This window comes from Geotrypetes seraphini, chromosome 9 (genome assembly GCF_902459505.1).
Source record: "Geotrypetes seraphini chromosome 9, aGeoSer1.1, whole genome shotgun sequence".
NCBI lineage: Eukaryota > Metazoa > Chordata > Amphibia > Gymnophiona > Dermophiidae > Geotrypetes > Geotrypetes seraphini.
Genome location: NC_047092.1, coordinates 65,715,278 through 65,741,058, shown reverse-complemented (window position 1 = coordinate 65,741,058; position 25,781 = coordinate 65,715,278). Strand labels below are relative to the sequence as shown.

The following is a 25,781-nucleotide window of genomic DNA, read 5'->3' as shown; positions in this document are numbered from 1 at the left end:
AGTACGCACCACTTCCATCCATGCTACTATAAGTGCTTGCCTGGCATGTTTTACAGTAGATCTGGCAAAGCAGCCCAGGAAGGCGACCCTACAGCCATTCAGTCCAATGCTGATTGCTCAAAAAGTCGTGGCTGCATCACATAAACTTATCATGCCATACAGTGAAAAAGGAATCATATTTTTATTTTCAATGTCCAGGGTTGTAGCATCAAATAAGTTCAGATCCTGGCCTGCACTCTACCTCCAATTTCTTCTCCCCTTATTTCTAGGACTACTGGGTGTCCTATCATCATCTCTGCTGTTAAGACTAAAGCCCAGTGCAAACAGAATTCCCATTAACTTGTCAGCCAGCAGAAGTAGTTTTTTTTTTTTTCCATTTGCATTTTGCACGATCGCTACCCATACTTCAGTTAAAAAGACATTGCTTCAAAAGATTTAAAAGGTAACGGACGATTTCTACTGCCCTATCGGGTGTTAAGTTCCATCTTGCATCCCCACCGAAGTTTGCAGGGTACCGCGCCTGTCCCTTGCGGATGGGACTCAAGTGCTGGCTACAGCGGGAGCCCAGCCAGCCTCATCCGGACTTACCGATGTCGCCATCCTCCTCCACCTCGTCCATGTCCAGCAGCTCGCTCTCGTTCCCGAAGCTCATCGTCGCCCAGCTTTGCTTTCCTCCCCGGGAGGCAGCAGCAGTCCGGCGGGGCTCTCTGTGTCTCCAGGGGCTCAACCTCTTCCTAGGACGTCACTGAGCACCCGAAGGGCGGGGCTGAGAGGAACACCGCTCTTGGCGCGCTTTTTCTCTCTCGCTGCAGCAGGGCGTGTTAGTCACAGGAATTTCATTTCTTTTCCTGTCAGGGAATGGGATAGTAAGAGATAGGGGGAGACCGTAGGGCTCATGGAAGACTCCAGGGCTGGCGGGACAAGCTCTGCTCGGCAGACAGGGAAGAGAGAATGGAAATAAAGAATCACTATTTCCTCCCTTTGTGACAGAGGAGCAACAGAAACGCCTCTCTCTCTTTCTCTTTTTTTTTTTTTTTTTTCCTCTAAAAGTGAATTGTTTTGATTTGCCTTTTTTATGTGGAACCAAGAAACGGGTCTTTTCCAGATAAGCCCCGCCACTAATGCAAAAAGTGCACGGGCAAAAACTTAAGCCCCGCCACCTTATAAATTATTAAACTATTGAAGCCCTCCGAGGAAATTATTCACATGATTTGAATAATGACTCGGTGGGGTTCAAGGGGGGGGGGGGGGGCTCCGCCCCCCCTTATATATCACTTTCCCCAAGTATTCACTTAGCATGGTGTTAGCTAAAACTGTGGCGGGGGTTAACTTTTTGGCGGGGCTTATCTGGAAAAGATCCCAAGAAACTTACTCGCTATTCCACACTTTTCGTTTTCTTTGAAAAAAAATTTGTAGTTCTCCCTTTTGCCTTTCGTTCCTGTTTGTCTTGATTTCTTGTCTTTTATACTAACTCCCCCTGTCGTCACCTGTTAAGTTTTAACATTGATATTTATGTATGTATGATGTTGATAGATTTTATTATTGTACACTGCTCAGAAGGCTGATGAGCGGTATAAGAAATTTTAAATAAACTTGGAAATCACTGAAACAAAAAGGGTCAAGAAAACTGTGCAATAACTTTGTAAGTTTCATGACTCCACATCATTCTCTGACAGGTCTGAGTTGTCAAGCCTTACTTTCCTGTTAGTGCCTAAGCCAATTAATGCTCAGGCAGTGATCGGAAAGTAAGGCGACAGCTCAGACCTGTTGGCAAATTTTGGCCACAAATGTGGCACAACAAGGCTAGAGATTCGCTCGGTGTGCTCATTTTAATATTAATGACCTTTTTGTACTACATTTGCATGGCACTATTGGAGACCGCTAGAAAACTTGGAAAAGACCACAGTAAGCCATTTTAATAATCTGCACATACATGCACGCTAAACTGTCTGGAACTGCAGACACAAAGTACAGACCCACACACACTCCCCCAGTGATCACTGATCCCCCCCCCCCCCACACACACACATACCACCATAAAAATACATACCTGCCTCTAGAACAGGGGTGTCCAACCTGTGCAGCCCCGGTCGAGGGCGATACAGTGCTTTCCTCTGTTGCCCCCAGGTGTTTACCATCTTGCTGGCTCCCTCCTCTGTCTTGCTGCAGCGTTTGCGCATTTGTGCTGCCCCAGAAACATTTATTTCGGCCAAAAGGTTGGACACCCCTGCTCTAGAACATCAGCACCTGGCACAGGAAAGCCTAGTAGAGCTGCAGAGAGGTGGCTTAAATAGTCTGGGGGGTGGGCTAGTGAACCATAGAGAGGAGGACCCAGACCCATAAGCCACTCTAACCACTGCATTCATGATAGAAAATGTGATTCCACCCCAAAAACCCCAAACCCTACAGTACTGCCATATAGGTGGCACCTACAGTCATAAGGGCTATTGGGGTTGTAGAAAAGTGGATATAGTAGGTTTTGGAGGGGCTCACCATGACCTGCAAGGGAGTTGTGGTGAGATGTTTATGTGGCATCCTTTTTGTGAAGTTCACAGCAGTGCCCTATAAGGTGCCCCATTACTCTGTTACCATGTCTGGGTGGCCAGTCCATCACTTTGCTGGCCCCTCCCATGCCCAAAAAGTCTTGTTCTAGGCGTTTGGGACTTGGTTGATTTTCTGGATGAGAATGTAGTATAAAGATAGACATACTAGCAGTCTGGATGATCAAATGGCTAGACGTAGAAGTAGATGATTTTGGGGGGAAAAATTTTTTTGGACCTATTTTTCAAGAATGGACTTTGGATGCTGCCAACTTTGGGCAACTAGTGCACTAGGCCCAAAACAGACTTAGAATTTGCTTTGATTATGCCCTTCTATTTGTTTAGATATTTCCTAGGAAATCAGTTAATGTTGAAAAGCATGACTATAAAACAAATCCTCCACCAGTAACTCAAAACTGCCAGCCAGGTGTTTTAACCATTTTATAATGCCAGTACTTGTTTTACATTTGTGGGAAAGACAAATACTATCATATTCTCTGCAGATTAATTGTCGTATTATTTCCTTCTGGTTTTCTTAGTACTTATGGCATTTTAGCACCTTTCCCATTAAAACTCTTGAATGCAAAAAAATAAAAAAAGATAAAAATTCAGCTCTTAAATCCTTACATGAATCTTACCTAATGAAGAACAGCAAGTATTTTAAATACAATGGTGTCAATTTTCACAAGGGATTATATGTTTATCAGCTGCAGATAAAGGTAGAACTCCTCTGCATGTACATATTCAAACACTTTACTGCTAATTTTCAAAGCAGATGGATGTCTCACAAGGTTGAAATGGCTGTCCATGTACTTGGCACAAACAAACAGAAATTGACCCTTGGTGCTTTACAGCACTGAAGAACAACCGAAAGCAAAAACACACTGTGGAGAAGATGTCCAAGATGCAAGCTTTATTGAAAATACAGTCATTTAATCCACATGATAAAATGGCTAGGACCCAAATGATGGGGACTATGGACCCAACATGGTCCGTGTTTCGACAACCCTATTACCTATGAATAATAAGACATTAAGGGCTCCTTTTACAAAGGCACGCTAGCGATTTAACATTCATAATAGCGCGTGCTAAACCACCGGCTGCGCTAGCCGCTACCGCCTCCTCTTGAGCAGGCAGTAGTTTTTCGGCCAACGCGGGGGTTAGCGCGTGATTAAAAGTCACGTGTGCTAAACCCGCTAGCACGGCCTTGTAAAAGGAGCCCTAAATGGAATATATCCTGAAATGATATTTAGTTAGTTTTTGAATGACGTGTGGTGTATTGTAATTAAAATAACAAATTAAAAAGTGACTGGTGTCAAAAGAATATTTTGTAGAGGATAAGTGTTAGAAAATATATGTTTAATCTAATATTTCCCAACTGGTTTTATTATGAACAATATATTATATAAATAGATAAACTTACGGCTCCTTTTACAAAGCCACGCTAGGGCCTTAATGTGCAGACTAGCGCGCGCTAAATTGCCGTGTGTGCTAGCCACTACCTCCTCCTTTTGAGCAGACAATAGATTTTCGGCTAGCGTGCGCTGAAACCGCTAGTGCACCTTTGTAAAAGGAGCCCTTAGTAGGTTTTTGTAATCAAAACTTGTTATGATAGCTGGTCTATACGGAGCTTTTATAACTGTCTGTGAATAAATGACTTTATACGAACTTTGGATTGATAACATAGATGCTTTTGTCCCCGTTGCATCTATGATTTGATTGTAAGGAACATTTTAATTGTAAAACATCCTTGTTTTTGATTTATTTGTGATTGATTGTAAGTGATGCTGTTAACTGTAAAATATCCTTGATTAATTTTATTTAAACAATATAGAGGGGATTAGTAAAAAGAAACGTCTTGGCCTAAGGCCCTAAACGTTGAAAGTAGAAGCAGGAAAAATGTCCATTCTCAAAAAAAATGTCCAACCTGCTTGCTTATGCCATTTTTCCACTGCATAAGCAAGCAGGTTAACACAAATATATTGAAAGACCCCTGAAGAAGCCGATACAAAGGTGAAATGGGGCCCTTAGGGTGAACGGCTGCAAGGCACAACGAAGAGCAGTAACAGCACAAGAGCAGAAACAAAAAGATAAGTGCCGGTTATTAAGCTTCAAGTTCGTTGTCATTTTAATAAGTTGCACGTTACATAGCACTTTATTATTTGGCACAGCATACAGCACTTTAAAAAGTTTATAATCATTATTTAAAAATTTAAAAACACAGCTCGCAGCTCGATGAAAGATATCCTGTTCCTGCAATTACTGATTTAAACACCTTGAATTATCAGTGCAGGCTTCTGAGAGCTTAGAAGCATTCTCTGACGATTAGGTCAGCAAGTCCTATTTTTTCATTTGGTCTACAGACGTGGAGGATTTAGCCCATTGAGTATAATTCAGTGTTTTCCAGCAAAAAGGATGACAGATCTTCCGGCACTGGCATGTTCTGTGCGTTGGTGCTGGTGCCGGGTGCCAGATGGGGGGTAAGTGATGTGTTCGGGTGGATGTCGGATGTGATGTGTTCGGGAAGGATGTCGGATCACGGCGGGGGAGAGGGGGGGCGATGCAAGTGGGGGGGATTCCAGATTGCGGGGGGGATGGCGGATCATGCGGAGGGGAAGGTGGATCACGCGGAGAGGAGCCTTCGTGAGCAGGGGGGAGCAATGCCGGTTCTCGGATGGGTAGAGCAGTGCCACTGGCCTCAGGGGGGGAGGGGTGGGAACGAATCAAGTGAGTTTCCCTTACTTTCTATGGGGAAACTCGCTTTGATATACGAGTAATTTGGTTTACAAGCATGCTTCTGGAACAAATTATGCTTGTAAACCAAGGTACCACTGTACTTTCCATTATATAAAAAGTGTTGTAGAATATCTGAGTAAGTGGACAGAGAGGATTTTTTTTTTAAGCGTAACAAACTGAAGACCAGGTTGCTCTGGTTTGGTGATTATGATTTGCTTCATTATATTGAATTAGCTCTGATTACAGGAGAAAAGCTTAAGATTGAGAGAACATCAAAAGGATTAGGTGTTATTATAGATTCCAATCTTACTTTTGTGGATCAGATTAATTCTTTGGTTAAGAAATTTTATTTTAGATTAAGGCAATTAAGAACAATAAGGTCAGTTTTAATTCAGTCTAGCTTTAGGATCATTGTGCAAGCTTTATTGTTTCCGTATATGGATAATTGCAACTCTTTGTATTGTGGTTTATCAGAAAAGGAATATAAAAGATTACTGCTACTGCAGATTACTGCAGCTAGATTAATTTTTCGTATAAACAAATTTGAGACGGCTAGGCCAGTTTTGAATGAGTTGCATTGGTTACCATTGAAAAAAAGAGTCTATTTTAAGATTGTTTGCTTGGTCCATAAAGCTATATATGATATCAACTCTAGGGGGCGCATTTTTAGTATTAATTTTTCAAGATCCTTTCATAGTTCAACATCGATACAGAGTTATAAGTTAAATTTTCCTTTCCCTTTATATGTTTGTCGCAAACAATTACATGAATTTACTTTTGAATAGCAAGGACCCAATGTTTGGAATAGTTTACCATTGAGTTTGCATCAATTCGAGCCATATTATCAGTTTAGGAAATTGCTAAAAACACATCTTTTTCTCATTAACTATTCTTGAATTATTGTTCTACTCTGTAGAACCTAGTTGAGGATTATCAAGACTGTAAACTGCATTGGATCCTTGTTGAAATTATGCAGGATTTAGGAAACTGTATGATATGGTTCTATCCCCTTTGGTCAATCTTCTTTGAACCTTTTCTAATTCTGCTATATCTTTTTTGAGATACGGTGACCAGAACTAAATGCAATACTCAAGGTGAGGTTGCATCATACTGAGGCATTATAATATTCTTGGTCTTATTTACCATCCCTTTCCTAATACTTCCTTGCATCCTTTTTGCCTTCTTGACTGCTGCTACACATTGGGCAGAAGATTTCAGCATACTGATTACAATGACACCTAGATCTTTTTTATGGGTGCTGATTCCTAAGGTGGATCATAGCATCAGGTTACTGTGATTTGGATTATTCTTCCCAATGTGCATCACTATGCATTTCTCCACATTAAATTTCATCTGCCATTTGGATGGCCAGCCTTCCAATTTCCTAAGGTCTTCCTGCAATTTTTTATAGTCTGTGTGTGTTTTAACAACTTGGAATAGTTTTGTGCTAATTGCAGAATAGTTTTGGGAGCTAGGCATCTCAAAATGGACCTTTCAGGGCCATGTCGAGGGCAGCATCATGATCTGGACTTCAAAATGTGATAATGTATAGTAGGCCAACATCCAGAACTGGAAGTGAGAATATCCATGCTTAAACCAGAAATACAAATGAACAAGTGAAGCTGTAACCTGTCTTTTGTGATCCATCTGTGTTTTAGCTCTGTAAAGTAGAGTAAAGGAGGTGGATTGTGCTTTTGCTTGCTGTCTGTGTGCCCCTTTTGGCACCATTTTAACCCCATGTATTGAGTCCTGCATGTTGTGTTCTTCTTTGCTTGTACTTGTTGTCTATACCTGCTTCCATCTATCCACACCCATCCCCTGCTGTAAATTAGGCCCTCATCCCCCTTTGGTGTGCCCTTCCTCCACCAAACCCTCACTGTCCCCAAACCAGAATACCTCCTGACCTGCCTGCATTGTGTTTCTCATTAACCCTATGTGCAGTGCCTGTGGGTTTGTGTAGTCCCTATTTGTCACTGTGCAAGTGTCCAGGTGCTGACTGGTTGTGTGTAGGATTACCATATCTAAAACTGTAAAATCCCAGAATAATAGTAATAACTTAATTTTTGTATACCGCAATACCATAACAGCTCTAAGCGGTTCACAATAAAGTGACAACAGTGAAGTACAAGCAGCAAAAAAGTACAGGAGAAGATTATGAGGTAACAAATTTGTCAAAAAGATAGGTCTTTACTGGCTTCCTAAAAGATTGATAGAAAGAAGCTTTTGAAATAGTTTCACTTAGCCAAGTATTCATTTTACCAACTTAACATGAGAGTATCCTGACTAAGAATCTCTTATGGAGGCAAGATTTCAATGTCGGAAAAGCAAATAAGTGAGATCTACAAGAACATTTAGTGGTATGAGCCAGCTCAAAATGAGAGGAAAGATAAGTTGGAGCCAAGCCAGTTAAAGTTTTGAAACAAATGCAATCAAATTTGAAAATAATTCTTGCCTCCACTGGCAGCCAGTGCAATAGTTTATAATAAGGGCTGACATTATCTGTTTTTTATTAAAACAAAATGAAACAGGGGAAACAAAACCACAAACTCAAAAGCACAGAACCAGAGTGGAATTGTCACAATCAGAAAGGTGAGCACTAAAAAAGTGTCCTTCAACTCATCTGATAAACAGAAATGCCATATAGTGTACATAGATGCACATGCCCTCTAAGCACGACTACTAAAATACAAAGACGTAAACCAGTGATCCACACGTCTTTGTATTTTAGTAGTTGTGCTTAGAGGGCGTGTGCATCTATGTACACTATATGGTTTTCTAATACACTTGGTGAAGACTCATAAGACTCCTGAGGCAGGCTGGTTAGGCCGAAACATGTGCATGTCGGGTCGTTGAGTCATTGGATGCATATACGTTATTTTGGATGAATAAAGGCATTTCTGTTTATCAGATGAGTTGAAGGACACTTTTTTTAGTGCTCACCTTTCTGATTGGGACAATTCCACTCTGGCTCTCTGTTTTTTTTTAAGCCAAAAATGAGGCAGAGTTGAATTCTGAATAATGCTCAGTCTTTTGATGGTTCTCTTGTAAGATCCAAGATATATTATTATTATTTTTTGTTATTATCATTTCAATTTATTTCATATACCATTGTACAGGAAATACTGAAATATCAACTTCAATTAGTCCATATCTAATTGAGAACAGAAACAAGAAATAAGGAAAAAGAACACCTTTTTAACATAGTCCACCTATGGAGGGAGAAAAAGTTTTAAGAAACAACCTTTGAGGGAATCAAGGTATCACCTAAAGAAAAATTAAAAAAAAAGAAAAACATGAGCAAAACATCATTCCTAATCATTCATAGACCACCTTCAAGGTATTTCAGTCTGGGATGTGGTAGATAAACCTTTACCCTTCATAAAGAAACCTAATTGGGCAGGTTAAAAAAAAATATTTGTTACCTTGATAGGTAATGAAACACTTACAAGGAAATCGTAACTGAATATCTGCCCCCCAGGAAATCACTCTTGTACGATATGTAAGAAACTCTTTCCTATGAGATTGTATCCATTTAGATACATCTGGAAACATGTTCACTTTTTCTCCTAAATAGGAGACCCTGTTTAATTTTAAAATAGAATTTCAATAACATTTCTTTCTCTTGCTAGAAAACAAGAGAAACTAACAAAGTAGCTCTGCCTAAGACCTCTATCTCTGAAGATTCTAAAAGTGCAGATATATCTAATTCAGCCTTCTCCCCTTGACTAACATCCAAAATCTTTTTTAAATAATAAATTCTCTGTATGGGGGATAGGTTTGAATCAGGAACTTAACACTGTTACCAAAAAAATTTTTATGGAGATATATATTTAGCAATTGGAAAATTTAAAAGTTTTAAATTAAGGTTTTTTTTTGTTGATTCTCTAGATTTTCCATTTTTCTCATAAGTAACATTTTATCAGTAGACTGCTTAACAAGTAAACTCTTCGTTTCATTTGTTGTTTTCTCCAATTTTGCCAGCACTTCTTTTTGATGTTGAGCAGATATCTCTAAATGAGTTATTTTAGCTGATGAATTTAGCGTGTTTGTAACAAAGTTCATATATATCGCATGAAGTTTTTCTAGTGCAGTCCAAATTGAGTCCAATGTCACCGCCTGAGGTCTCACGAGCGGCTTGAGGTGGGGGGGTGGGGGGAAAATTGACAGATGGTCTTTGGCTCCTTCCACTAGACGCTGTCCCTGGGCTTCTTCTCTCTCACCTCTGCTCGATTTCAGTGGGAAAAGACTCCCTGCATGCACCGGCTCCACGATGGGGGTCGGCAGCAGCATGCTGACATCGGGTTAGCCACTCCTCACCAGGTCCTTTCCGTGAGTCCTCCAAGCTCGTCTGTTCCATCACAGCATATCTGGGCATTGGGGGAGTATGTGGTTCATGAGGGCTCAGCGACATCTCGCTGTACAAGCTATGCACTTCTCCTGGCATAGCAGCAGAAAAGCCCGGTAAAGATTAATGAACTGTGAATGCTGTTATCATAGTATGTCGTGGTGTTGAGGTTTCTGGAGCAGCAGGAGGATTGCCCCTCGGCCTACCCAGTCTTTTGGGAATCAGAATAGTTTTAATTATAAAATAAATCCCAAACACGGTGGGAGCTCTCAACAAGATATATTATATTATAGTAATCAAGGATACTTAATATCAGAGATTGAACCAATAATCTAAAGGATACTGAATCAAAGTATTTTTTGATGGTACGAAGCTTCCACAATACAAAGAAACATTTTTTTACCAATGAATCGATGTGTTCATCAAAAGCTAAATGATGCCCCCAACTCCACCCTCTTCCACCTCCAACCCCATTCCATTCCACCCCCAGCCCCATCCTCAGACAGCCTTGTCTCTTCTTTCACGCTGGGTCTAGAGGGCCTCAGAGCATATGTGGATGCATGTGGCATCATCTGTGCATGCTCAGAGGCCCTCCAGACATGGTGGGGCTTTCCAAAATCTAGACAAACTGCTGGGTTTTAGAAAGTCCATCTAAAAAGAGGACATGTCTAGGTTTTCCTGGCCATCTGATAACCCTAGTTGTGCGGAATGTGCTGGTGCTGAGTCTGTGCTTTGTATTGTGCCGGTGCTGTGTGAGTGTGTGTTGTGTGCTAGTGCTAGATAACAATCTCACTAAGTAGTGTTTGGACCTGCAGTAGGTGACGGTGGCACACTGGTGTTAGCATTTGCATCTGTGGAGGTGGGACAGCTCATAGCCGTCAGAACGGGGAGGGGGGGGCAAAGGGGCTGTGGCCTCCCCAAAAATTGCCCGGCGTTAAGGGGGAGCAAACAGGGCAGCTGCCGTATCTTCTGCTGTAGCCTGCAAGTGACTTCATGAGGGCAGTTACATCATGAGGGGAGAGGGAGGAGAAGTGAAGCCGTCAAGTACAATGTTAGAACCATGGAGCATGGGTGAAGTCGCTTGCTGGCTAAGGAGGGAAGAATCCTTAACAGAATTCAACTAAACCTGCCATCCACAAAATACTTCCACTACAAGTGAATTTTCCACTCTATGCTAACTTATCTGGGTGTAAAAACCTGGAATGACCTCCCAGAAGCAATCAGGAAAGAGACAAACTACACCGCATTCAGGAAAAACCTAAAGACCCACCTCTTTGACATTTAACTGTTTCAGCTTCTGTATTGCACCCCATACTTCTAGGCCCCTCCCCTTGCTTCTCCATGTCCCCCCCCTCTAATTTTCCCACTTCCTCTTTGATCTGTCAACTTGAGCTTATATAGGTTTGTGCGACTCACACATGGAAAATTAGATTAGATAGGGCAGGGAGGGAGAAAAGTGTACAACTTGCTGCTCCTGCTTGCTTCTGGCCTTCCTTGCTGCCGGGTCCTGACTTTGCAGAAACAGAAAGTAGGTGGGACCTGGCAGCGAGGAAGACCCAAAGCAAGCAGGAGCAGTGAGTTGTGAATGCTGCGCTGCGACAGGGGGGAGGGAGGGAAGGAGGGGGGTGAGAAATGCTGCTGCCCAATTGGGGAGAAGGAAGACCAGGAAAGGGAGAGGAGAGAAACGAGAGATGATCAAGTCCATGGGAGTGGGGGCCAAGTTCATGGGGGAGGGGAGAGGGAAGGAAGACCAGGGAAGGGAGAGGAAAGGAGAGAGATGCCAGGACATGGGGGAGGGAAGGAGATAGAGATGCCAGACCATGGGGGTGGAGTGGGAAGGAAAGAAGGAAAGGAGAAGAGAGATGCCAGAGCATAGGAGTGGAGACAGAAAAATGGAGAGGGGTGAAGCTGAAATGAATCATGTACAAAGGAGAGAAGGAGCACATGATATACAGTTTATTGAAGGGACATAGAAAGAGGGAAGATGCCGTATGGAAGAGAGAGAGGGCGGACACTGGATAGAAAGAGCAGAGAGGGTGGACAGTAGATGGAAGGGATAGAGAGAGTTCAGAGGCAGGGTGGAAGGGGCAAAGAGAGGGCACTCTGTCAACCTCCCTTCAACAACTCTTACAATCCTTTGTTCCTTTTTTGAAGTTATGGAAGAGGAAACTGCATGGAAGGAAGAGAGGACAAACGCGGCATAGAAAGAAGAGAGCGAAGAGAAGATGAGTAAAGCGGAAATGACAAAAGGTAGAAAGAAATTTTTTTGTTGCTTTTTGTAGAATCAAATAGTACTGTAACTGTACTGATAAAAGTTTATAAATAGGAAATGGAAATAAGGCAGTTTTCTTGGGACTAAACCTCTTTTCTCAGGTCAGGATAGAATACCATAACAGCAGTATACTGTACTGTCCTGAAGAAAGATTTGGCCTCTGAAAGCTGATTGAAAAATGGATTGTTGGTAGATCATTTTGACTTGGTCATTTTAAAAGTAGCGTGCAAGCCCAAATAGTGTGGGCACCCCTGGTCTGGAGGATCAAAAGTTTGGATGTACAGAAAGACGATTTTCGAAACAAAAATATTTTGGATGTACTTTTCGAGAATGGACATTTTTCCACTGCCGACACTGGCCGACTAGCGCCCTACGTCCAAATCGGGCTTAAGATGTGTCTTTTGATTATGTCCCTCCACACATATAGAACAGATATATGAACTGCCAGATGAACAAGACTACAGTATTGCTTGACCTCCCCTCTATTTACCTCCAACAAGCTTTTCAGTCTGTGCCATGCTATGCTCTCTATGTTTCCAGAGTCTCTGGCCCAAAACTATGTATGCAATTGCTCCACTTGATTCCCCTCTGTTTATGATAAAATGTTTGTGGGAAAGTGTACACTCATGTGCATGAGTGCCAGTATTCTATACATTTACATGCACAAGGGGCATGCAAATACTAGCACCTAGATTACAGAATTGCCCTTCACTAGTATTTCCTACCCATAGGAGTTTGGAGCATTATCAAAGCAAGAAGTGTGTGCTCCTTTTACTTTGGCCCAGATTCACTAAAGATAGAGACTCAATAGCTGTTGGCCGATTTTTAAACAGCGATTGATTCACTAGTTTGCATGCAAATGATTTGTTTGCATCCAAATGATTTGTTTTATTTTTATTTGTTAATTTGTAAAGTGGTGATTATTTTGTATCAGTCTTTTCAAATTTACTACTATTACTACTTCTACTATTTACATCTACTGTTTTCATATTTTGCACAGTTTTAGGGGACATATGCCACTGTTTCTGTGGTGTTGCATTGTATGCAGAGTCTTGCATTTCAAGGTTTCATTTTTATATATTAGTACTTTTAGTTTGTGGTCCTGTATTTGTTTAGGGGTTAACTGTGTTCTGGTAGGGATGAATGTTTAGAAGCATACAGTGTGCTTTGTGTAGTTTAATTTTGTGGTTAACTATTATGTGTTGTTAATAAGATTATATTGTAAGTATATATGAAAAATGAATGTAAAAAATTGTATTATAATTAGTACTATTATGGGGCAGGGTCTGGGGCGGAGCTTTCAGGCACCCCCTCAACAACAAAGCGTTCCACTGCCTATGGGACAGCTACACTATAGGCCTGAATGAGTATGTCATGCATTCAAATAATATTCAGACCAAGGACCCAGTTCATGGACTTTACTGATGATAGAGATGCCATACAGTATTTCTGTCAGTAGCTAGAACCCCCGCTTCAGGCCAGGACACAAAAGAGCAATCCTGTGTCAGTCTACCTCAAGATCAGAGCCTTCTTGCCTTTCTTGCTACCAGAACCTTTCAGTCTTTGCTGGCAGCTGCAGCAGGCCTCAATCAGTCTACAATCTCACACTGTTTATCCCAGTTTCTAGATGCCTTCCTCACACACAGTTCTGATTACATAGCCCTTCCCATTACAGTACAGGAAATCCAAGACACCATGATTTTGTCAAAGGGATAATAGACTGTACCTAGATGGGGAAATAATAGATGATAGTACACGTTATTCAGGGTCCTGTCATGACTCCAACATTCTCCACCAATCAGGAATCTATCACTTTAAAAGAGTGGAAAATCACAGTCGGCTAGCTCCTAGGTAATCATGACTGTGATGGTTCCCTTCCTTCCTTCCCCACCCCCCAAAGTATTCTACAGATGTTCCCACTATTTAGCAGCCCTCTGTTCCAAACTTTCTCACCAAGGTATCCTTAGCTAGTGATAACACCACGTCTGTTACCTTTGCCCCTTCCTATACAGGTGATAGAGGGAACCCACAATACACCTGGATCATGACACCCCACAAAATGAGGCAGAGAAACGTTATAGTGCAACACATTGTAGCACACACTCAATAATAGAATGCACCTTTGGCAATCTTAAACAAAGATTTTGATGCCTTGACAGTTCTGGAGGGGAATTACTTTACACCCTGAAAAGGTCTACAAGATCTTCATGGCCCATCACATACTGCATAATTTTTCCCAACAAGGAAGGCAGACCCCAAGAGACACAGAGGAGGATGATGGCTCTCTAACCCCCCCCCCCCTTCCCCGGAGAGCTGACATTTGTCCACCCTAGCTTGGACCACAGACATTTTCAATATTTATTGCTTAACATATACATTGTGAACCCCCCCACCTATAACTGGCCCCTCTCCACTACTACCACACCCTTTTTTGTGACACAATTATCCACCCTTTCCTCTCACATGTCCCCTCTCGCATGCATCTTTCCCACTCCTCCATTTAGCCCTAGCTGATATCCCTGGCCTATCAAGACTAGATGTAGTGACCTCACCCTCCCCTGTGGAGTCCTTACTCTGATCTGTCTCCTCCAGGCACCTAATTGCCTGTGCAGGCCCTGTTAAGTCAGGGAATGTCCTAAGTTCTGAGGGTCCTTTTTCATCCAATGATTTCATTCAATCCCTTTCTTTTTCTCTTGCAGATGATACAAATTTGTATTTTTGTTTTCCGTTGATTCTCAAGGAATTAGGGGATGTAAGTGCTTGGAAAGTTCATTGTAAAGGGCTTATTTGGAGATCTGAGTGTGGCGAGAGTTTCAGGCTTCAAGCCCAGACCTCAAGCTGACATCAGCATATGAGCATTCTCAATGCATGTCCTCCACCCTATTCCAGATGCTGATGATATCAGGAAGGCAATTTGCACATTGTAGAATGAGATTTAATTGTTTGGAAATGAAAAAAAATAATCCCAGTGTGTTGATTTTGTTATGTGAAAAAAATTTCCACAGGAGGCTCTTATGAAGCTCATTGGATATTAGATTTTAATCAGTGCATTACATTAGGGGGGGCACATGTTGAATCATAACAATAAAATATTTCCCTTTTGTTTCCAAACCCTGTGTGAATGGCTGTGTTTAGGAGTGGTTTAGTGGTTAGAGCAGCTGCCTCAGCACTGTGAGTTTGATTCCCACTTTAGCTCCTTGTGACTCTGGGCAAGTCACTTAACACTTTATTGCCACAGGTACAAAATAAGTACCTGTCTAAAATATGTAAACTGCTTTGATTAAGAAAGGTTTGAACAATTTCCTTCAGGAAAAGTCCATAGTCTGTTATTGAGAAAGACATGGGAGAAGCCACTGGATGGAATGTTACTATTTGGGTTTTTGCCATTTACTAGTGACCTGGATTGGCCATCATGAAGATGGGCTACTGGGCTAGATGGACCATTGGTCTGACCCAGTAAAGCTATTCTTATGTTCTTGATTGTAACCACATGGAAAAAGCAGTAATCAAGTCCCATCCCCTTTAAGAAAGATCTAAGCCACACCCTCAATCATGTAACTAAACCACCTAAATTCCACCCATTCATACACATCAGCAAAGTATACACCATCAAAATGGAGCTTACTTTTCTACTAATCAACATTCTATAAGGGGCCACTTACAAGTACAAATGGCTGGAACACCAACATTATGAGCATTTCTGGCATGCAAAACTGGGTAGCTTCTTATAGAATTGTCAATTTCATGTATTAGCTGAACAAAAATTTATCATCACAGAGAGCTTAATTGTAGACTCTAGTGGTCATTCATCCACTAGAAGCATGCACAAAGAGGTAGCTCTTTAAACTCTTGTGAAATTTTAATTAACTGCTTTTATGCCTAATTCAATTGGCAAAATATCCCCTGAATGACAGCCCATTAGAATAGTGCATTTCCTAATGGGCTTATTTATTTATTTTAAAATTTTGTAACCTGCTACATCCACCAGTTCTGCACGAGGTATAATAAAATATACACAATAAAATCAGATAATAACTGACACAAAAAAGACATTTAAATAATAAAATCCACTAACAAATATGTTCAAAGAAGATTGTCTTCAAATGTATTCTAAACTACAGGCAGGGTTCTAATTTCTGCCAGCAGGGCATTCTACAAGCAAGCACCTTGAATCAAGAACATTGAGTGCCAATTAGTCAAGTTTCTCAGATTTAAATGATTTGACTTCTAACCACAACTTGCTCTCATACCGCAAGGAGCATGAAGAATGGTATAGAATTGGCAACCAATGCAAGTCCCAAAGGATAGGTGTAATATGCTCCGACTTATACACGTTAGCATCCAACCTTAACTGCAAAGCCTGTATTGTACATTTTAGTAAACCAAGATACAGGGAACTGTAGTAATCCGAAATTGCTGGAAATATTGCAACTACCACAGAATGAAAATTATCTGCAGACATGTGCGAGGCTCATTTTCAAAGCACATAGACTTACAAAGTTCCATATGTTACTACGGAACTTTGTAAATCTAAATTCTTTGAAAATGAGTACCATAATTTTTTGGCCTCCTCAAGTGGAGAAGACTTTAGATATCATTGCTTTTATATGCAATTTAAAAGATAATGTAGAGTCGAGAAATATTCCCCAAAACTTGCAATTATCAAGTATGGAAATTTGAACAGTATAAAAGGAAACTTCAGATGGAAATTCTGCCAATTATTTTCTATATCCTAGGTGCAAAACCTGCGTCTTGCTGATATTAAGCTTTACATGATTAGCAAACATCCAGTCAGTAATTGCCTGTAAGCAGACTGTCAAATGAGCAAACGTCTCTAGTTGATTTTCCAATTGGATTTACAAACTGTATGTCATCAGCATAAAGCTGATAGCTGACACCCTACTGAGAAAGAACCATACAGATAGGTTGCAAATAAATGTTAAACAAGGTAGCAGATAATGCTGATCCTTGAGGCACACCTTCAACAATTGGGTACCACTCACAACAGTCATTACAGCTGAATTTGACCCAGGCAGGAGGGGCCTTAAACAACCTGTGCTAATCAGAGCTTTAGGCCTTCCTTGGTGCATCCCAGGATGCACCTGGTAAGTGAAGGCCCACCATTTTTAAGAGGTGACCTGCTGGCCAGAGGGAGTAGGCATCCCTCTGGCCAGCCATCTAAGTAAGGTAAGGAGGAGAGGGTGGAGGTTGTCAGAGGCACTGGGAGGGTGGGGGGGAGGGGGGTTTGTGTGCCGTCAGGAAAGTGTGAGCATCTCTCCCGCTGCCAGAGGGTGCAGATGCTTAGCTGTAGGAGGGAGTGAGCATCTCTTCAACTGCTGGCGGGGGAGGTTGGGTGTGAGTTGCTTGGCGGCGGGAGAGAGTGAGTATCTCTCCCGCTACTGGGGCTATGTGTTGCTTGGTAGCGGGAGAGAGTGGGCATTGCTCCCGCTGTTGATTGGAGGGTTGCTTGACTTTGACGGCTCGATTTGTTGGTTTTTTTTGCATTTATTCTGCACATGTGCCCATTGCCATCACCAGTGATGGGCAAATGCAAATTTTGTGAATTTTCACTACTCTCTGCCAACCTAATTTGTATGAGCATTTTTTGGAGAATGGCTCACTTTTTTAAAATCACTACTATAACAGCTGTGACAGCAGCCCGTCAGTTTAATATGATCTTTGGAGAATATAGGCCTAAGTTGATTGGAAAACTAGGGAGCAGCATATTAACTCTCTTCAGGGGTGCCAAAGAGTCAAGATTGGCTGACAAAGTATCATACCAAACCTCATCCGTATTAGTAAATTCCATAGTGCTCAAATCTTCCAGCTGTGGTAACCACATATGTTTCAATTTCTCTAAATCAAACTCATCCCTTGTTAGAAAACTGGCAGTTTCACAAGTATATAATGTACGACTACTCAATGGCAGAATTAACTTAATCGGTCAGTGATCAGACCATGGGACAGGTTCGATTTTAACATATGACTCAACAGTATTTGCAATCATAGAATCCACAAAACAAACACAGATCTAAAATATTCCCTGCCTGATGTGTGGAATCAGATATAATCTGAGATCAACCTAATCCTTCTAAAACATTAAAAAAAGTGGTGTCTTCAAGGTCAGAAGCAGCCAAATCTGCATGAATGTTAAAGTCACCTAACAAAACTTGAAAAATCTGAGTGTAGGGTTACTGGTGGATAATAAGTCAGCAAATTATTAAACTGAAATTCAAAACTATTGACACATTCAAGGTTCATAACCAAAACAGCTAAATTAGTTCTGGCTAAAATTAAAAGATCTCCTCCCTTCTTACCAAATCAAGGGCATGAGAAAGCCACATAATCCAGAATCCTCAACTGATTTAACACAACACCATCAGACTCAAGTAACCAAGATTCAATAATAAATCTGGTTGACAAGACCGAATAAGATCATCCAAGATAACTATTTTGTTCCTTACCGAATGTGCATTAATAAAAAACACACTCAAAGTATCTAAACATGATACATCAAATGATGTATCCTGAACTTTAATCTGAATGAAGTTAGAACATTGTGTTCTTATTTGTTTCTTACAAGCAAGAGGACCATATCTTCCCTGTTCCATAGACTGGAATATAACCCATCTTAAACAGTACACTGCCTAATATCAGTTACAATGCAGATCATACAGACTCTATAGCTCCTCCCACTCCATAGTATCATGTTAGCTCAAGATAGGGTTACAATATTTGTTACGCCACCCCTGCCTCATCCAAAGTGCCCAGCCCCACCTCATCCACAGTCCCCTGCCCTGCCCCTGCATCCTTCTAGTTTTGCCCCTAAACCATTCCCCCAGTGCAAACTCTCTCATTCTCTCCAGCCTCCTACCCATGCCACCCTGGAGCCAGGTATGGTTCTCTGAGTTTCCCCATCCCCAGCACTGTAATTTCAAAACTTTGGGCAGCTAGTAGCATTAGCAACATGATCTTGCTGCCGTTGACCTGCCCTGGAAACGTTCACTCTACAGCACTTCTTGTTCCCACACAGAGGTCAACAAAAGAGTCCTACACAGGTAAAATAATTTTGGCAATGAACAAATGCTCTTGGCTTCATACATACCCTGCCCCCCCTTTAAAAAAAATCAACATATCTCTGTTCCTTTTCCAGATTTGCACATCATAGAAGTGACTTGCTTGTGAAACGTATTCTAGATCATGCAGATACTCAATTTAAGATGGGTAAAGTGTCTTAAAAAAGCACTGAAAGGAAGTTTATATAGCTATCTTAAGAGATGGTCCTGCTCCAGAAGTAAATGTTTTCAGGGTGCTTTTTTTTCAAGGGGTGGGGTATCTTCAGGAGGTGAAGGGACTTACTGGAGGGGATTCATGTTTCACACCCCCCCTGTGTAAAATGTCCCCAGGATAATCTGGCATTGTGTTAGTTGTCCACTATGCCCATGAAAAAGAAATAGCATAACTTACCAGGTTGATTGTAGGTTGCATTATTCATTTATCATGGGAGTTAAGATTTAGTGACTCCTGTAGTAAGCTATACAGCAGTAACGTGATATTTTACTGCAGCTTGGTAACTACCACTAAATAGCTTTATGGTACAAACTACAGTACAGTTGTAAATGTGCCACACTAATATGTATTTTCAAACTACTTCATATGAGGTAGGCTGGACCTTGCTTCTTTAGTAGTAGTCGGGGTACTGGGCGGCACTGGGGTAGCTCTGCAGGGAGGGGTGGGGGCGCATGCTGATGTGTGTATGCTTCACCCCCTTATAAAAGGGTGGATCCAGAGGGTTTTTTGCCAATTCAAACTAAGGATTGTGCTATACTACAGTATATCTTCTCTTTGGTTGCCATTCAGACTTACTTTGGCAAGGAGCACAAACTATGCAGTAGTGACTGCATTTCAACCCTTTATTCAAATTTGAGCTGGCTTAAAAAGTCAGTAATCCTGTAGTCTAGAGCAGTGTTCTTCAACCACTGGTCCATGGACTACTGCCGGTCCACAGAAATTTCCTGCCGGTCCACAGGGCCGGCATGTGCATCAGGCCCAAAACAGTGTTCTTCAATCGCTGGTTCGCGGTGCGACTGAATCGGCGTTATCTTCAGGCCGGCTCTCTCTTCCTCACTGACTCAGTGCACAAAGCCACAGGCAGTGGCTCCTATGCACGTCCTGCACCTGAACCAGAAGCCTTCTCTCTGATGTCGCAACATCAGAGGAAAGGCTTCCAGATGGCCCACAACTTAGCTCAGTGTTTTTCAACCGCCGGTCCACAGACCAATGCCGGTCCACCAAATAATTCTTTTATTTCTGCCGGTCCATAGGTGTAAAAAGGTTGAAGAACACTGGTCTAGAGTTTAACAGGAAGGGAGGCCTACTGCTGGACAGGGGGAGCAGGGAAGAGGTGCTGTTAGACAGGGGGGGAAGTAAAAGGAAGGGAGAAGGCCTATTGCTGGACAGGGGGAGCAGGGAAGAGGTGCTGTTAGACAGGTGGGGAGATAAAAAGAAGGGAGAAGGCCTACTGCTGGACAGGGGGAGCAGGGAAGAGGTGCTGTTAGACAGGGGGGGAGAAAAAGGAAGGGCGAAGGCCTATTGCTGGACAGGGGGAGCAGGGAAGAGGTGCTGTTAGACAGGGGGTAGGTAAAAGGAAGGGAGAAAGCCTACTGCTGGACAGGGGGAGCAGGGAAGAGGTGCTGTTAGACAGGGGGGAAGTAAAAGGAAGGGAGAAGGCCTATTGCTGGATAGGGGGAGCAGGGAAGAGGTGCTGTTAGACAGGGGGGGAGGTAAAAGGAAGGGAGAAGGTCTACTGCTAGACAGGGGAGTAGGGAAGAGGTGCTGTTAGACAGGGGGTAGGTAAAAGGAAGGGAGAAGGCCTATTGCTGGACAGGGGGGACAGGGAAGAGGTGCTGTTAGACAGTGTGGGGGGGGGGAGGTAAAAGGAAGGGAGAGGCCTGCTGCTGGACAGGGGGAGCAAGGAAAGGATGCTGCTGGACACACGAGGAAAGAAAGCGGCCAAGCAGAGAAAAAGAAAGAAAAACAGACACACACATCTATTCTAGCACGGGCTTAAATACTAGTATATATATATTTTAAAACTTATAAACCCCTTAAGTCTAAGTGGTATACAAATATCATACATACACAAATTATAAAACTAAAACGAAACATCATAAAATACTACAATAAATTATATATATCTATATATCTATCTTATATATATATCGACAGTATATTTTCTCAGAAATGTAAACATTTCTAGTATCTGCAAATATGTAAACCGCTTTGAATGTGTAACTAGAAAAAGGCGGTAAACAAGTCTCATTCCCTGTCATTCTTCTGAAGCAATTTTTCACCACTGATAAACTTAGTGTATTTTGCCCTCTGCTGGTATGAATTGGTATTTAAAGATACAACTGAGCTTGGGATTTACTCCTAAGAGCATTTTTTTCCAGTCATGCATAGTGTTTTTTAGTGAATATTTCTTACCTGGTGCTGCTCATCTTTTTGCCATTATTTTCCTCTGGGGGAGGTATAACAATAACCACAAGTACCCCACTATTCAGGTGCTATGTCTGGGTGTCCAGTCCATCTCTTTGCTGACCCCTCCTACGTCCAAAAGAGCTTATTCTAAGCGTTTTTGACTTGGACGAATATTTGGACGAAAATGTGGTATAAAGATGGAGTAAGAGGTAATGATGAATAATGATAAAGAGAAAGATAAAAAATGAAAAGATAGAAAGATAAGAAGTGACTGTAATGCCAATCTGGAGCATGCATATTAGTGTCTATACTCGACTGCAAGATAAAACAAGTGAGCCAAGTGTGACATGCTATATGCAGAGGCTTGAAACATCGACAAGAGACATGAAAGGAAAAAGTGCCATAGGTGTGTATTAGAGTACAAACTTAAACACAGGAATCTATAAGGTGCCTAAGAAAAGCCACAAGAATGAAAGTTAATAGAATGAAGAAACCATAGTGCGTGTCTGATTTTGAAAACATGAAGAGATATGTGACACAATGTTTACAACCTCACATATAAAGAATTGGACTGAAAACAGTCTATTGTCTTTAAACTATATAAAAAAGACATCGTATTCAAACATGAAGAAACCATAATACCGATGATACCGGTATTGTTATTATCAATTTGTACCTCGCTTAATCTATTGTAAACTGCATAGAACTTAATGGTATTGTTATTATTATTATTAGACTGTTTTCAGTTCAATTCTTTATATGTGAGGTTGCAAACCATTGGTATGTATAACGTCTTCTCGTCATTACATTGTGCCACATATTTCTTCATGTTTTCAAAATCAGACACGCACCATGGTTTCTTCATTCTATTAACTTTTCATTCTTATGGCTTCTCTTAGGTACCTTATAGATTTCTGTGTTTAAGTTTATACTCTAATACACACCTATGACACTTTTTCCTTTCATGTCTCTTGTCAATGTTTCAGGCCTCTGTATATAGCATGTCACACTTGGCTCACTTGTTTTATCTTGCAGTTGAGTATAGACACTAATATGCATGCTCCAGCTTGGCATCACAGTCACTTCTTATCTTTCTATCTTTTCATTTTTTATCTTTCTCTTTATCATTATTCATCATTACCTCTTCCTTTTAGGACCCCTGAGGAAGGCGTGTTCACCGAAACACGGACCGAGTAGGGTCCGGTTGGATTTTTATCACAGTATTTTTTATCATTATACTTTTTTAATTGAATTTTTATGGTTTTATATGTCAGTGTTTAATAAATTATCTCCAGAATATCTACCGTATTTTCGCGGATATAACGCGCACCCGTGTAAAACGCGCACACGGGTATAGCGCGCAGAAATCACGATGATATGTACAAAAACTTTTGTATACCGCGCTCACGGGTATACCGCGCATGATGCCCGACGCTCCTTTCGCCCGCCCTGACTTTCCGTGCGCTGTCCCGACTCTCCGTTCACCCCCCCTGACTTCCGTGCACTGCCCTGACTTTCCGTGCGCTGTCCCGACTCTCCGTTCACCCCCCCTGACTTTCCGTGCACTGTCCCCCCTTGAAGTCCTGTCCCCCCTTGAAGGTCTGTCCCCATCCTGAAAGCCTGATGCCCCCCCCGACGTCCGATACATCCCCCCCCCCGGCAGGACCACTCGCACCCCCACCCCGAAGGACCGCCGACTCCCCAACAATATCGGGCCAGGAGGGAGCCCAAACCCTCCTGGCCACGGCGACCCCCTAACCCCACCCCGCACTACATTACGGGCAGGAGGGATCCCAGGCCCTCCTGCCCTCGACGCAAACCCCCTCCCCCCAACGACCGCCCCCCCCAAGAACCTCCGCCCGTCCCCCAGCCGACCCGCGACCCCCCTGGCCGACCCCCACGACACCCCCACCCGCCTTCCCCGTACCTTTGTGTAGTTGGGCCAGAAGGGAGCCCAAACCCTCCTGGCCACGGCGACCCCCTAACCCCACCCCGCACTACATTACGGGCAGGAGGGATCCCAGGCCCTCCTGCCCTCGACGCAAACCCCCCTCCCCCCCAACGACCGCCCCCCCCCAAGAACCTCCGACCGCCCCCCCAGCCGACCCGCGACCCCCCCTGGCCGACCCCCCCACCCCCCTTCCCCGTACCTTTGGTAGTTGGCCAGACAGACGGGAGCCAAACCCGCCTGTCCGGCAGGCAGCCAACGAAGGAATGAGGCCGGATTGGCCCATCCATCCTAAAGCTCCGCCTACTGGTGGGGCCTAAGGCGCGTGGGCCAATCAGAATAGGCCCTGGAGCCTTAGGTCCCACCTGGGGGCGCGGCCTGAGGCACATGGTCGGGTTGGGCCCATGTGCCTCAGGCCGCGCCCCCAGGTGGGACCTAAGGCTCCAGGGCCTATTCTGATTGGCCCACGCGCCTTAGGCCCCACCAGTAGGCGGAGCTTTAGGACGGATGGGCCAATCCGACCTCATTCCTTCGTTGGCTGCCTGCCGGACAGGCGGGTTTGGCTCCCGTCTGTCCGGCCAACTACCAAAGGTACGGGGAAGGGGGGTGGGGGGTCGTGGGGGTCGCCAGGGGGGTCGCGGGTCGGCTGGGGGGGCGGTCAGAGGTTCTTGGGGGGGGGCGGTCGTTGGGGGGAGGGGTGTTTGCGTCGAGGGCAGGAGGGCCTGGGATCTCTCCTGCCCGTAATGTAGTGCGGGGTGGGGTTAGGGGGTTGCCGTGGCCAGGAGGGTTTGGGCTCCCTTCTGGCCCGATATTGTCGGGAAGTCGGCGGTCCTTCGGGGTGGGGGTGCGAGTGGTCCTGCTGGGGGGGGGGATGTATCGGACGTCGGGGAGTCGGCCGGGCAAGAGGGCTTGGGCTCCCTCTTGCTCCGATCGTGGATGCGGGTGCGGGTGGGAGCGCGTGCGAGCGGTCGTTCGGGGTGGGGGGTGCGAGCGGGTCCTGCTGGGGGGGTGAATCGGGCGTCGGGCGGGGTGGGAACTATGTTTAAAAACTTTTGTATACCGCGCTCACGCATATAACGCGCGAGGGGTATGCGCGGTACGTAAAAACGCGTATAACGCGCGCGTTATATCCGCGAAAATACGGTATATCCACAGTTTCTCTTTTTGTTTTCGTCGGTGGATTGTTTTCACTGTGGATCATTGGGTCTCCCCATTTTTCTTTGTCATATCCTATGGGCCATAGGCTATGGCCCTATGGGGCATATGAAGTGTTAAGTTCAACTGCCAAAGATAACGGAATCACGTGAATGACTTAAAATTTATATTATAGCACTTCAATAAATGTGATAAATGGAAAATCGGAACAGCTGGTCTTCTGCAACATTTCATTTTAGCAGTGAAAATCATTTTAGGCAAAAATTTATTTTTTTGTGCGTGCTATTTTAATTTGTGTGTGCAGGTTCGGCAAGTTGTGTGCGCGCGCACAAGTGCAAAGCTTAGAGGAAACATTGCTCCCAGTGCATCCCAAAATGCACTGGGAGGGAGACCTAAGATTCATGTTGGCCCAGGGGCCTTAGGAGCCTGGGCAAATCAGGGACTTAGGCCCCAATGCACCAGGAAGGAGAAGGCCTGCTATTCTGTGGAGGCAGGCCTGCCGGCCGAATGAAATAAGCATCCCTCTGGCCAGCCTACAAGAAAAAGGTACAGAGGGGGATTCATCCTGCCAGTTATCTTCATTGTGAGGGATAGGGGGCTTTCTAGCAAGAAGAACTGTGCATCCTTCCTGCTGTTAATCTTCAGGAGTGGTGCTGGTGGTGCTGGTGGTAGTGGGGGGGGGGGGGGGGGTCCAGCAGGACACAATGGGCATCCCTCCTGCCAGTGATTGTCGGGGGATGGTGGCAGAAGGAATTGGGCACTCCTCCTGCTGCAGACATTCGGGGGAGGGGGCCTTCAAGGGTTCCAGCAGGATGGACTGGGCATCCCTCCTGCTGGTCGACTTTGTGGGGAGATGGGTTCCCTGCTGCGGCTGCTAAACTGATCGAGGCATGGAGATTTCCTTGCTGCAATCAGTTCAGCGGCTGCGTCTGTTTGAAATGTAGGCCAGCATTTATAACTGGTATTTCATTTGTCAGTCCTTGTAATAGGGATTGGAAGGAGCCCTGCCCCTGCGTGCACCCCTGTATCCGCCCCTGTATGGAGCCCTGTACTGATCCGTGTACCCCCGAAATCTTCTGTTCCGACCACCATGGTTGTATATATTGTTCGGATTCTTGTGATTCATTGTGTTCCATAGTGGTTAGCACATGCGTTGATTCAGCGTGCGCTAAAATGCTTAGCACACCTTTGTAAAAGAGGGCCTACTTGTTATAACAAGTAACTCAAAAGAGGGTCTGGCATGGAAGCGTCATGGGTGGATCACAGTTGTTCCCAGAAAATAGATGCGATACTATAGAATATTTC

General features: G+C 43.6%; 1 protein-coding gene across 2 annotated transcripts in view; it reads right to left on the bottom strand.

The window, feature by feature from the left end:
* Positions 1–784, bottom strand: part of ANO6 (anoctamin 6) — a 230,726-nt gene extending 229,942 nt beyond the window's left edge. Inside the window, exon 1 of one of the 2 annotated variants that reach the window (XR_004540720.1) lies at positions 589–784. Coding sequence is in view for 1 of the 2 variants with exons in the window: in XM_033959705.1 (XP_033815596.1) it covers positions 589–652 (64 nt within the window). In the remaining variant the exon portion in view is untranslated. The remainder of the gene's footprint in view (positions 1–588) is intronic. The other variant, XM_033959705.1, reaches the window with a different exon arrangement.
* Between the last annotated feature and the right edge of the window lie 24,997 nt (positions 785–25,781).